Raw genomic sequence first — 12751 nt, 5'->3', positions numbered from 1 at the left:
CTTTCTGTTTTCTTTTAACCAGTTGGCAATCTATAGTAGAACACTGCCCTCTATCCCGTGACTTTTTAATTTCCTAAGAAGTCTCTCATGAGGGACTTTCTCAAATGCTTCTGGAAATCTGGATACACTGTATCAACTGACTCATCTTTAGCCATATGAATATTTATGCCCTCAAAAAATGTAACAGATTGGTGAGGCAAGACTTCCCTTGGCTCAATCCATGTTGGCTTTGTCCCATTAAAATTTGCTTATCTATATGTTCAGCACTTTTTATCTTTATGATAGTTTCTACTATTTTGCCTGGCAAAGACGTCAGAGTCACTGGTCAGTAGTTTCCTGGATCAGCCCTTGATACCTTTTTAAAAATTGGTGTTACATTGCCATAGACGACGATGTTGATAGTTTACAAATTTCCAATAGCAGGTCTGCAATTTCATTTCTCACTTCTTTAAGCACACTGGGATGTATATCATCTGGTCCAGGTGATTTGCTACTCTTTAGTTTGTCAATTTACCCTAGTACATTTTCCAGTCACTGAAATTTGTTTCATTTCCTCTGAATCACCTGTGAATATCATTTCTGGCATGAGTATATCTTACATCTTCCTCAGTGAATACTGAAGCAAATAATTTGTTTAGTGTCTCTGTATGACTTTATCCCTAAGTGCTCCTTTTGCCACCTGATCATCTAATGGTCCAACTGTCTCCCTCACAGGCTTTTTGCCGCAAATGTACCTGAAAATGTTTTTATTATGAATTCTTGCTTCCACAGCAAGCTTCTTTTCAAATTCTTTCTTTGCCTTCCTTATGAATGCTTTGCATCTAATTAGCCAGTTCTTATGCTGTTTCCTGTTTTCTTCATTCAGATCCCTTTTCCATTTCTTGAAAGATGTTCTTTTAGATATTATAGCCTCTCTCACGTCACTTTTTAATGATGCTGGTAGTTGTTTAGCCTTCTTTCCACCTTTTTAATGCATGGAATATATCTGGTCTGAGCTTCTAAGATGGTATTTTTAAACAGCATACATGCCTGAGCTAAACTCTTAACTTTTGCAGTTGCTCCTTTCATTTTTTTTCTAACCATTTTCCTCATTTTATCATAGTCATCTTTTTGAACGTTAAATGCTCTTGCAGTAGATTTCTTTACTGCTCTCCCTCCAGTTAAGAACATAAGAACATGCCATACTGGGTCAGACCAAGGGTCCATCAAGCCCAGCATCCTGTTTCCAACAGTGGCCAATCCAGACCATAAGAACCTGGCAAGTATCCAAAAACTGTCTATTCCATGTTACCGTTGCTAGTAATAGCAGTGGCTATTTTCTAAGTCAACTTAATTAGTAGCAGGTAATGGACTTCTCCTCTAAGAACATATCTCCTCCAAGAACTTATCCAGTTATTGTCAAATTTGATAATGTTGTGATCACTATTGCCAAGTGGCTCCGACACTGTTACCTCTCGCACCAAGACCTATGTTCCACTAAAGACTAGTTCTAAAAGAGTTTCCCCTCTTGCTGGTTCTTGTACCAGCTGCTCCTTGAAGCAGTCATTTATTTCATCTAGGAACTTTACCTCTCTATTGGGGCAATTGAAATCACCCATTACTGTGCTGCTGATTTTGTTAGCTTCCTTAATTTCTTGTAGCATTTCATTGTCTTAGTTCATTCTGGCCAGGTGGATGGTATTACACCCCCACTACTATTTTATTACCTTTTTCACCTGGAATTTCTATTCATAAAGATTCAGCATTGCATTTTGTTTCCTGCAGAACTTTTATTCTATTTGACTCAATGCTCTCTTTAACATATAGTGCCACCCCTCCACCAATTGGATCCATCCTATCATTTCAATAAAAGTTGTACGTTGGTATCACAGTGTCCCATTGGTTGTTATCCTTCCACCAGGTCTCTGAGATGCAAATTATATCTATCTCATCTAATATTATGCACTCAAACACTCCCATCTTCTTTTTAGATTTCTAGCATTTGTTTACAGACATTCCAAAAAAATATTTCTTGTTTGTATTAATAACCTGCTCATCAGTTGACAGGGGTAATTCGGAATCTTTTTGCACTTTGCTTAAAGGTACCTGATCCACTTTGGCATTTATTGCAGCCTCTATATTGGGATGCCCTGAATTCCCTGTTCTCTTAGTATCCTTCAAAGATACATCATTCGAACCACGCGCTTCTGAGCGACTGTCGTCTTTCCCCCATCATCTAGTTTAAAAGCTGGTGGTTTTGGTGTTTTTCTTTTAAACTTTTCATGCAGAATCCTGTTTTGTCTGTTACTTTTAGGATTATAAATTGGATGCTCTTGAAACTGCCCAGAATGTTGTAGATAACTTAAAGTAGTTTAGAATAATATGTATTCATTTTAGACAGGATCCTAACGCTTTCTGTGAAAAAGGAAATGATGTAATAGCAATGCAAGAACTGACTGTGCACATAGATGAGACAATAATGGAGCCCACCAAGGAGATGTCGCATCTCATTCAGTTCAGAAAATGGATTTCACAATCCAAGCCTTCCTAAATAGGCATATGATGGCTTTGTGTACACTTTTAAGTCTTGGTTCTATATGAGCAGAGGGTTATAGGATCATACTGGATGTATGTGTGTTGCCCCATCACTTATAATTTTGACACAGCTGTAGGTTGGAACTTGGAGGGGGACCTGACGGTTGAAGTTTGGAAGTTTTGCGAATGATTAGTGGGGCAAAACTGGTGGCGAAAGAAATGCTTGTGTACCACATTGAATTCAGAAGCCATGCGGTAAAGGTGGGGGGTGGGAGGATAAAGTCAAAGGATTTAGCTGATCTCGTGCCTAAATGTCTGGGCTTACAGTGAAGGTTACCTAATTTAGGTGACAGCATTGGTCTGGGTTCAATATTTATACAATGCGCCATCAGTTGCTATAAAGGGAACGGAGTGTGGTTAGAAGGGATGTCTGTCTTTCCACTGGTCAACTGTCCTTTTCTACTTTGAATCATGATTTTGACTCATGATTAAAAAACACAGCTTTGTCAGTGACGTGGGAGTTAGAATTTCACAAACGTGGTTAATTACAGACCCGCAGTGACAAAGCAAACTTTTGGGATATCAGAAGGCAGACTTGGGGTCTCTGGCAAGTCCTGCTCAAGAGCTGCCTCTTCTGCGGGCATGCAGTAATTGGCGCCAAAGAAGATGGCCTGTGTGATAATGATTTTATGTCTTGTAGTATTAAATTAGCTGTGGATGTTAAAGCACCAAGAAAACAGCTTTTCTGCTGTGGTTTTCAGTGATCGACGACGTGGCCTTTTCACCTGTCAGAAATATGCGTTGGCTTTGCAGCAGGCAGAGGTTGATACTTTCCGGTTTCAAGGCGTTCTGTAATACTATCTTCCTGGTTAGAATGTTCTGGGAAATTATGGGCCGTGTATGAATTAAAGTATTCATAGTGAACCAAACAAAAAAAATCAATTGCAACATATGAGACAAATACAATATGAAATACATCCTCCCAGTGTCCTTCACAGAAATGTACAAGACCAATGCCCTTGAAAGTAGCATCCAGCAACAGCAGCTTTAAATTCAACATGTTCCCTCCGCTGGTGGAAAGATCCACGCACATGCCAAGAGATTTCAGCCAGGCCCACAAGCAAATCGGGTCCCTTTCTAGTTGGATGAAAGACATCTATAGGCTTAGAATGTATAGAAATGACCCTTAAAACAGACCTTCTGCAATCCTAATACAGACACAGCTGTTCATTCTTATTTACAAAGTACTGTATGACATTCGATAGCAAAATTCACAGTTTCCAGGAGAGGGCAAAGGGCATGCACTGTAGGGCAGGACTGTGTGAGTACAACGCAGTTAATTTGGAAACAGAAGAACCATCTGTGTGTGTTTTGGGACTAGATTGAAGAGAATAGATAGATAAATAAATAAGCTGGAAGATTTTAATTTGGTTCCAAATTCCTCTGTACTACATTGGTTTATAATGATAAATCTGTTTTTAAGCCTGTACTGCTCAGGAGATTAATTATCTAGCAGTGCCATATGCAGAACCCCATATCTGCCATGCCCACTTGGCATTAAGAGTAGAAATCTGTTCAGTGAAAGCGATCCAAATTAGAGTTTTTTTTATGTTCCTCCTAAGACATAATAGCTTGGCTGAATTTTCTTACCATTATCTATTATGCCTCCGAATGTTTGTTTCTTTCATTGGGTTTGGACGTGCCAGTCCCGAGCTCCTGGTGCAAGGACTGAGTGCTGTGTTGTTGCAAAACTTGGTAGGCTTCCCGTTCATGTTATCTTCTCTTCCCCAGGCATGTGTTCCACAAATCCTGCGTTGACCCCTGGCTGAGTGAGCACTGCACCTGTCCGATGTGCAAACTGAACATTCTCAAGGCTCTGGGCATTGTGGTGAGTTCCCCCACCCGTCTCTCCAGCAGCACGCAAGGGGGTGGAGGGATTAGGAAGGAAAGGCCCACAGCCTCAGCGCGTGCATTACAAAATAAACCTGGAAACAGGTCAGGCCGAGCGAGCCCTGAGGCCACTTGGTGCTGTTTCAGATTCTTTTCAAGAACAAGGAAAAAAAAAAAATCTTCCATTTTTGTGTTTGTCTACATCATTATTATTTTAGCCTAAGCCAGGCTGCTTTACAGCAAGTCACATGTAGTTACAAAGATTTTGCAGTCTTAAGAGGATACCGGAGGCGGTGGAAGCACTTGCTGAAAGTCACAAGTGTTGATGGCGGAAAATGATTTGAACGTAAGGCTTTTGGTTCCCAGCCCATTCTTCTAATCATATCTTGTGCTGTAGGAATTCAGAAGGTAGGATTCTCTCTTTGTTCTCATTACTGTACATTTTTTTTTTGTTTTCTTTTTCAGTTTTACAAATAATAATACAAGTAAAGCTTGTTTACTTGGTAGAACAGACAGAAATAATCACCAGAAAAAAAAGAGCAATCCAACTGCATGGCAATAAATTTTACAGAGAGAATCTGTTGACCCCCCGAGAACACACAGGGAGGAGAAGATCCCACAGCAAAAAAGAAAAGGGGAAGGTTGTAACAGTAATCAAAGTGTGTGTGACATTTTGACCAAATAAATACATTTTTCTTGAACAGTGACCCTCTGAGCTTATGAGCAGAAATCCCTTGCTAGACACTGGCACTGATTACTGTAGAAATGATCTGGCACTTCTTACTGCCTTATTCCAGTTAATTCTCTTTAAGCCAGTCATCTTTGCTAAGTAAAACTTGAGTGTTGTGAAGCAGACAGAGCCCATCTTCTGTGCTGTGAGGTGGTTCTGTAAAAGAAGAGGAAACACTTCAGCCTAGCAGATCCGGAGCTCGGCCCTCTGAGGGCCCGATGCACTAAAGCATCTTTCCACAGATACCAAATGGGAGAAAGCTCTGAGCACCTCCGGGCCCTGAGAGTGAATTTTCACGTATTCCGGAAGCAAATATAAAAGGTTTGACCAAGAGCTTTCACAGGCAGCAGGAGAGCTTTAATTCAGGGCCTGCGCATGGTGCCGTTCATGTCATTAACAGTTTGCATTCCCGCCACTCTTCCAGCCACCCAGTTCCCTAAAACTGCAGGCCCACCTCACCACTTCCCCTCACTGGTTTAGGTTGGGACTGGCAGCGGCGGCGGCAGCAGCAGTTGTTGGGGGAGTGGATGAAAAAGGGAATTCCCCGTAACCCCCCTCCCCCCGTGTGTTCACCAAGCCCGCTGTCTCGTGGGAGAATGCCGGGATGAGAGAATCATTTTGTTAATACAGTAATTATTTTGCTGGCACCGTATACTGTAGTCAAACGCACCCACACACGTAGGGCCTGAGTTTCAGAACCGTTTACACTCTTAAAACTGGGTTTTACACACATAAGTGCACTTTACTCATGTAAGTGGGCTTTTTAAACATTGCTACAATATATGCCATTGACTTGTCAAGAGGTTTTTACCTGCCTTAAGCACACTTAACATGGGTAAGTGGCTTTTGAAAATTGCTATGATATTGTGGTTTTTTTTTAACATGCGCGACTCCTTTGAAAAATCACCTTATGTTGTTTTAAACTTAATCAGTTACATTTTGCCACGTGCTCAGCCCGTTTCTACGTGGCGATAAGAGCCTGTGCAAATGGCTGGTCAGGGAGACGAGCAGACGTGGGCACCATCGGGATTTTTTGCAGATAGTTTTCTTGTAAAGGGTAAGTTTCAACAGGAACCTAGCACGCAGACCTCAGGTTTTTGGAAAGCATGCACTCTTTGTGAGTGCGCAAAGCTGTCTCTCCCTGATTTTTATTTTTTTTTTTAAAGCAAACCCATTCTGCCGCATATCCTGCCACCCTCTGGACAGTTGAGGAAATATCCATCCGTATTTTGCTGCCTCTCTGTAACAAAATAGGATTGTGTGGCGTAGCATAAAAAGAAGCAATCTGGCTGACTGGAAGAAAGATCATGATTGATAACTATAAAAGATAATATACAAGCAGAGCTGACTCAGGTCAGATCTGACCACTGTGTAAGCAACAGAAAAAGCAGCCCCTGACAATGCAGAATGAGAAGTACCAGACCAGCCTTTCTCAAATTCCGAAATAAGTTGATAGCAAATAAGACTAGGATTTATTTATTTTTTTAGAGCAGCCGCTATGTATTTTTTAAAGAAAGTTGCTGTAATAAAAAAACAGAAATAAACTAATTCGTTAAAATCTGAATTTTATTTCAGACAAACGTACCCTGTACAGACAACGTAGCCTTTGACATGGAGAGACTCAGCAGAGGCCAGGCAGCCAGTCGAAGAACAGGACCCGGTGACACGGCCAACGAGAACGCGCTCGGTCTGGAGCCACTGCGCACCTCAGGGATGTCGCAGCTTGTCCAGGATGGGGAGCTGACCCCCAGGACAGGGGAGATAAACATCGCTGTAACAAGTGAGTTTGATTCTGGTGTATTAACCCAGCAGAGGTTAACGAGAGTCTGTGGGCCCTCTCGGCACTATCTCTGTAGGCGCCGAGCCATTGCTTTTCCAGCTCGCTTCCTGCATGGAAACGAAAGTCGAGAAACAGATACAAGGCAAGCCCGTTTTTCATTAGATCAGCAATGCAATTTTTGACTCGTTTTCAGGAACTAGCACTTCTGGTCAAAATAAATTGAGCAGATCAGAGCAAAAGACGACGACATCTGATCATACAAGTGAGTCCTAGATTTCCTGCTCAGTTTATCTTGCCTTGAGGAAGGTGTTACTTGACTAGGTTTTGGGCACTGTAAGCTAAGTTGTCCAGGAGAACGGTATCGCCCTATATTTGTTTATTGGCTCGTTCTTGTGCGCATTCATGTGGACTAACAGCAACTCTGGCACGAGGGAGGTAAAGAGTTAAGCACCAAACTTTCCCTGGCATATATTAATTATTTACAGCACTACAGCGCAGGCAGTGGTGTGAACTGTGTCTGAGCCTCGCTGCCAGCGAGTGCAGACGTTTCTGGAAACTGATAACCTCCCGTCTTTATTGTAATAAACATTAGCGGGAAGGGGAAAAGGGGCAGTGAGATCTGTAGTATGCAGCTCCTCAGTCTATTCACCGTAAATCAACTGGGGGGGGGTGTTTCCCCCTAGATCGTCACATTCGCAATAAGTGGAGCTTATTTTGTTTTCTTTTGTTTTTAAAGCATGGAAATAAAGGCCAAGGAATAAAATGCTTTAACAAAAAAAATAAGGTGATACCTTTTTTTTTTTTTTTTTGCATTGGACTAAATCAATACATTTCCTGACTCTGTGTTGGGTGCTAAAGGCATCCTTCTTTTAAGTCGAGACCTTGGCTGAACAGAGCAGTGAGTGGCAGGTTAGGTTACAGTGGTGGGGAGAGCGGCAGGGGTTGACGTGGGTTTTAAGGAAGTCTTCCTGTGATTAAATGGAACTTTTTCTGCAAGGGACAGGATTAGAAGCTATTCCTGTCAGCTTAAGTAGCAGTGCAGTTTCTTTCATTGTGTGCTATTAAATCTATGTATACACATGCCTATAGGAGCAGTATGTATGGGACTCAACCCTTCTAGGAGCTGACCTCTTTGAGAGCTGCAAAATAAGTTTTAAACTGTTTTGTTTTTTGTTTCCAAGTAGATCAGAAGCAAATCAGGTAGACCTGTCATACATTGCATGCAGAAATTACTTTATATTTAGCCACAATAACTGCATTATCTGAGCATTCAAGTTCTGACCTGAGGTTTCTGGGTGATTGTGTTTTCCCCATAACCACCTCCCACGAAACTCTCAGCAAAGCAGGCCTGACCTGCTTGTGGGACAGACGGCGGGCGCGCACGCTCGCTCTCGGCAGGTGTGACCTGAAAAACTCTGCTTTTTAACTTGGCTTACTTGAGCTCTCCTCCTTATCGGGTTCGGGTTAAGCTCTTCAAATCCCTCTCGGCAGGCCGCTCAATGGTAAAGTTAGTGGGATAGGCTGCTGACTGTTGCCGGCAAACGTTAGGGCAGCGCTTTCTCTCCCAGCCCTAGCCAGGTAAGATGATCCCAGGGATCGCGGAACGCTGGCACTACCTGGATACGTTTCAGCCCTGCTCCAGAACGATCACCCCCACCTACTCTCCCTCTCTTTAGCCCAAGTACATTTGACCTGGGTGATGCTAAAATGTATGCACTCGGCAGGGCAGGAAACGTAAAAATTGGGGTTTGAACCGAGAACTCAGTTACAAACCCCACCCCAGGGCAGGGAAAGATTGTCATTTGTCACACAACAGTTCACTGCCCTGGAATTTTATTTCTTAAATGTTGTCTTCAGTAAAGGCATTTGTGAGGTCGTCGCTGATTGTGTTGTGTGGGTGCTTTCCGTAAATTTCAGGATGCAGGAGAGGGGAATTTTTTTTTTTTTTGCGGGGGTTGAATTTGGATCATATGGGGTTTTTTTTCCTGTTCTGCTAGCCTGCAAGTTAACAAAAATGTACGGTAAGCCTAGTAAAATATTGGAAGAGGGGGAGACCAAAATGGCCCATCCAGTCTGCCCAGTTCCTCCTCTGTTGGTAGACGTGCATAAAAAAAAAAATTCCCAAATGCAAGCCAGCAGCAGCTCCCCCGCTGGCTCCTCCGCCCGGTCTCTCAACCCCTCTTCTCGTGTCTTTCTCCAGCGTGGTCAGAGTTGGCCTTCTGATGTTTTCCTGGAGCCCTGGTGAAGCCGTACCACTGCCGTTTGGGATTGTTAACTGCTCCTTCGTGCGGGTCATCCCAAGCGTTCTTCGTTTTCATCCAACCTGCCACTGCGGACCCTCTGCGTTTTATCCCACGCTTTTTTGAATTCTGCTTATTTTTTTTTTTTTTTCCTCCACCACGTCCTCTGCAAAGTGCGTTCCTGGCCTTCGCCACCCTCTCTGTGAAAAGAAATAATTTCCCGAGTCTTCCCTCGAGGAGCTTCACGTCGTGGACTGGATTGGTCCCCGTAAGGGGAGAAATTTTAAAACCCTGCGGGGGGAGTTTCCCATCGGAAATTCAGGGCCCGCTGCAAGTTCCTGAATACCCGTGGACTTCAGTTGGTGCCATGAACCGCGTATGAGGATTTCACAGTAAAATGCCTGCACGTTGGCCGCTGGCTCTGCCCTGGCCCAGCCACTTTGCATTCTTCTGGCTTTAGCTTGTAGCCTTGTCACGGTGCTTTGCTGTCTTCAGATCGTCAGGTACCATTACCCCGCTGTTTCTCTCGTGGTCCTTTCTACGGTCAAGTCCCAAAGCAAAGAACATCAAGCAGCATTGCCTGAATTATCCAGAAGGCTCTTCACCCAGTGAAAATGTTGCTAGCAGCAATTGATGGGTTTGACAGTTGCTTGGTTTTGATTGATTGTTAATATTACCACCCTTATCATAAGGCTTGGGGGAGGGGGGGGTAACTGCACAGAGTGGCATTTAACTATACTTGAGAGAAACGTGGGGGTATCCTGCACGGAGCGGCAGATACTACCATAAGAAACTTGCTAGGCAGACTGGATGGGCCATCTGGTTCTTTTCTGCCATCATTTCTATGTTGTTCATCCAAGCTAAATCTTGCATTGCATCTGTCTGTCTTTTACCATATCCTGTTGGGTCCTTGTCTGGTACCTGGGACCTGGATTGGCCACTGTTGGAAACAGGATGCTGGGTTTGATGGACCCATGGTCTGACCCAGAATGGCAAGTTGTTGTGTTCTCCTTTCTCTTCCCATTTTGCATATTTCCTTACCTAAAAGCCGCTGCCTTACTTCATTGTGCTTCCTTACTGATATATTGCAAGTGCACCTCTTGTTTCAGCAAGGGAAACTAGGTCAATTTCACAAAGGGATTAATGCACCCAAATTTGTGACTGAGCAATGTTTCCAACAGAAATAAGGACATTTGTCGACTTCAGTGAATTACAATAAGGAAATCCTGTTTAAAAATGCAATTCAGAGACCTTGTATATCTCAGGAAGAGTAAATAAACCCCTGTACAAGGGGTTTGAAGCCAGCTTCTCCCCCTCAGAATTGTATAATTCATTATCCGTTTCATTACAATGTGCATAAGCCTCATTCTTCCTTGTTCTTCTAAAGCTACCTACATCTGGACCTGGGCAGAAGATACGCACCGAGCATGTTCTACCTCCATCTGGACCTGGGCAGACGATACGCACTGACCATGTTTTACCTCCATCTGGACCTGGCCAGAAGAGACGCACTGAGCAAGTTCTACCTAACATCTGGACCTGGGCAGGAGATTCGCACTGAGCATGTTTTACCTCCATCTGGACCTGGGCAGAAGAGACGCACTGAGCATGTTTTACCTCCATCTGGACCTGGGCAGAAGAGACGCACTGAGCATGTTTTACCTCCATCTGGACCTGGCCAGAAGAGACGCACTGAGCATGTTCTACCTCCATCTGGACCTGGCCAGAAGAGACGCACTGAGCATGTTCTACCTCCATCTGGATCTGGGCAGAAGAGACGCACTGAGCATGTTCTACCTCTATCTGGACCTGGCCAGAAGAGACGCACTGAGCATGTTCTACCTCCATCTGGACCTGGCCAGAAGAGACGCACTGAGCATGTTCTACCTCCATCTGGACCTGGCCAGAAGAGACGCACTGAGCATACTCATGCTATATCATCAGCTTGACGTAAGGGCAAGAAGCTAAACGCCACTCTGTGTTACTTAAATATGCTCAGAAAACATTTGCATGTCCCAACTCCATAGGAAGTAATGGTGGAAAAGGAAAAATGGCAATCTTCGGTGTCTCCTGAAATGAGCACTGTCATTATTAGAAGCAAACTAATGCGAATGATGCACAAGAGTTAGGGAAGGCTCATGTGTATGGAGACATCCAAAAAAGAAAAGAAAATCTTTCCTCAACTTTGCTCAGTTTGCTTTACCCTCATTACCTTAGCAGCAGCAGTGAACATGAAGGGGGAACAATCTACTTTGAAACTGATGTTTCATATTGGATGTATTTGTATTTTAAACTGCTTTAATTTTATGTTGGAAACGCAATGTAAGAAGGAAGTGAACTGCTTATTGACTTCTCCTCCAGGAACTCATCCAAACCTTTTTTTAAACCCAGCTACACTAACTGCCCTAACCACATCCTCTGGCAACAAATTCCAGAGCTTAATTATGCGTTGAGTGAAAAAGAACTTTCTATGATTCTTTTTAAATGTGCTACTTGCAAACTTCATGAAGTGCCCCTTAGTCCTTCTATTATCTGGCGGTCAAGTCCTTTCATGATTTTGTAGACCTCTATCATATCCCCCCTCATCTGTCTCTTCTCCAAGCTGAACAGTCCTAACCTCTTTAGACTTTCATTATAGGGGAGCCGTTCCATTCCCTTTATTTCGGTCACTCTTCTCTGTATCTTTTTTGAATTTAGGTGACCAGAATTGCACACAGTACTTAAGGTACTCACCATGGAGCGATACAGCGGCATTATGACATTTGCCATTCCCTTCCTAATAATTCCTAACATTCTGTTTGCTTTTTTGCCCTCTGCAGCACACTGAGCGGAAGATTTCAAATGCAATACATAGCTATTACAATAGCACATACATTTATAGACTTAAAATTAAAATAACAAAATGTAATTGGTTGTTGTATATGTAAACCGGGGTGAAGGCATCTAGCCATACCTCGGTATAAAAAAACCTTTAAATAAATAAATAACATAAATGCAACTAAAAATAATTACATAGTAAAATCACAAAGCCAGGGTTCACGTTCCAGTTCTAACCCTGATGCTCCTTGTGGCCTTGGGCAAGTCACTTCACCCTCCACTGCCTCAGGTACAAACTTCTAGGGAGATTTCCTAAGCCACGATAAGGTGACATTGTGAGTTAAACAGCAGGTTAACGCACGTTATATGCGGTTTATTGCACGATCGGATTTCCTTTTGCTATGGAAATAAGCTGCTTTGCATGCATAAAATTGCCTAATGCATGCAAAGCAGCTTATGCATAGGCAATCTAATGGTAGTAAAATAACGCCCCATTATTTTAGTGTGTTTGAGGGGAGGCGTAACTATTTTTCTGAGGGAGCATCGGGACGCTGTCATTGGTCCCCGGTGGTCCCGCGGGAAAATTAAAGGGCCAAGATACCGGAAATGCATACACTCCCCAAACCAGCCAAAAAGATTTTGGGGGTTGTTGGAGAACCCTGCCACCTTCGGTGGAGCCAGAGCCGCCTCGGAAATACATTTTAAAAAAAATGATTGCAATCATATGGTGAAGACCCCCTCCTTCCCCCCCCCCCCATGTGTGGAAAAGGCCCATTTAGT

The 12751-nt window shown here is 43.2% G+C and overlaps 1 protein-coding gene across 2 annotated transcripts in view; it reads left to right on the top strand.

Annotated features, from left to right (window-relative positions):
- The window catches only part of RNF130 (ring finger protein 130), a 164415-nt gene that overhangs the window by 132541 nt on the left and 19123 nt on the right, over positions 1-12751 (top strand). For both annotated transcript variants that reach the window (XM_029583971.1, XM_029583970.1), the window contains exons 6-7: positions 4306-4402; positions 6710-6914. In XM_029583971.1, the coding sequence (XP_029439831.1) occupies positions 4306-4402; positions 6710-6914 (302 nt within the window). The remainder of the gene's footprint in view (positions 1-4305; positions 4403-6709; positions 6915-12751) is intronic.

The sequence above is a fragment of the Rhinatrema bivittatum genome, chromosome 18 (genome assembly GCF_901001135.1).
Source record: "Rhinatrema bivittatum chromosome 18, aRhiBiv1.1, whole genome shotgun sequence".
NCBI lineage: Eukaryota > Metazoa > Chordata > Amphibia > Gymnophiona > Rhinatrematidae > Rhinatrema > Rhinatrema bivittatum.
This window is presented reverse-complemented; position numbering and strand designations above follow the sequence as displayed.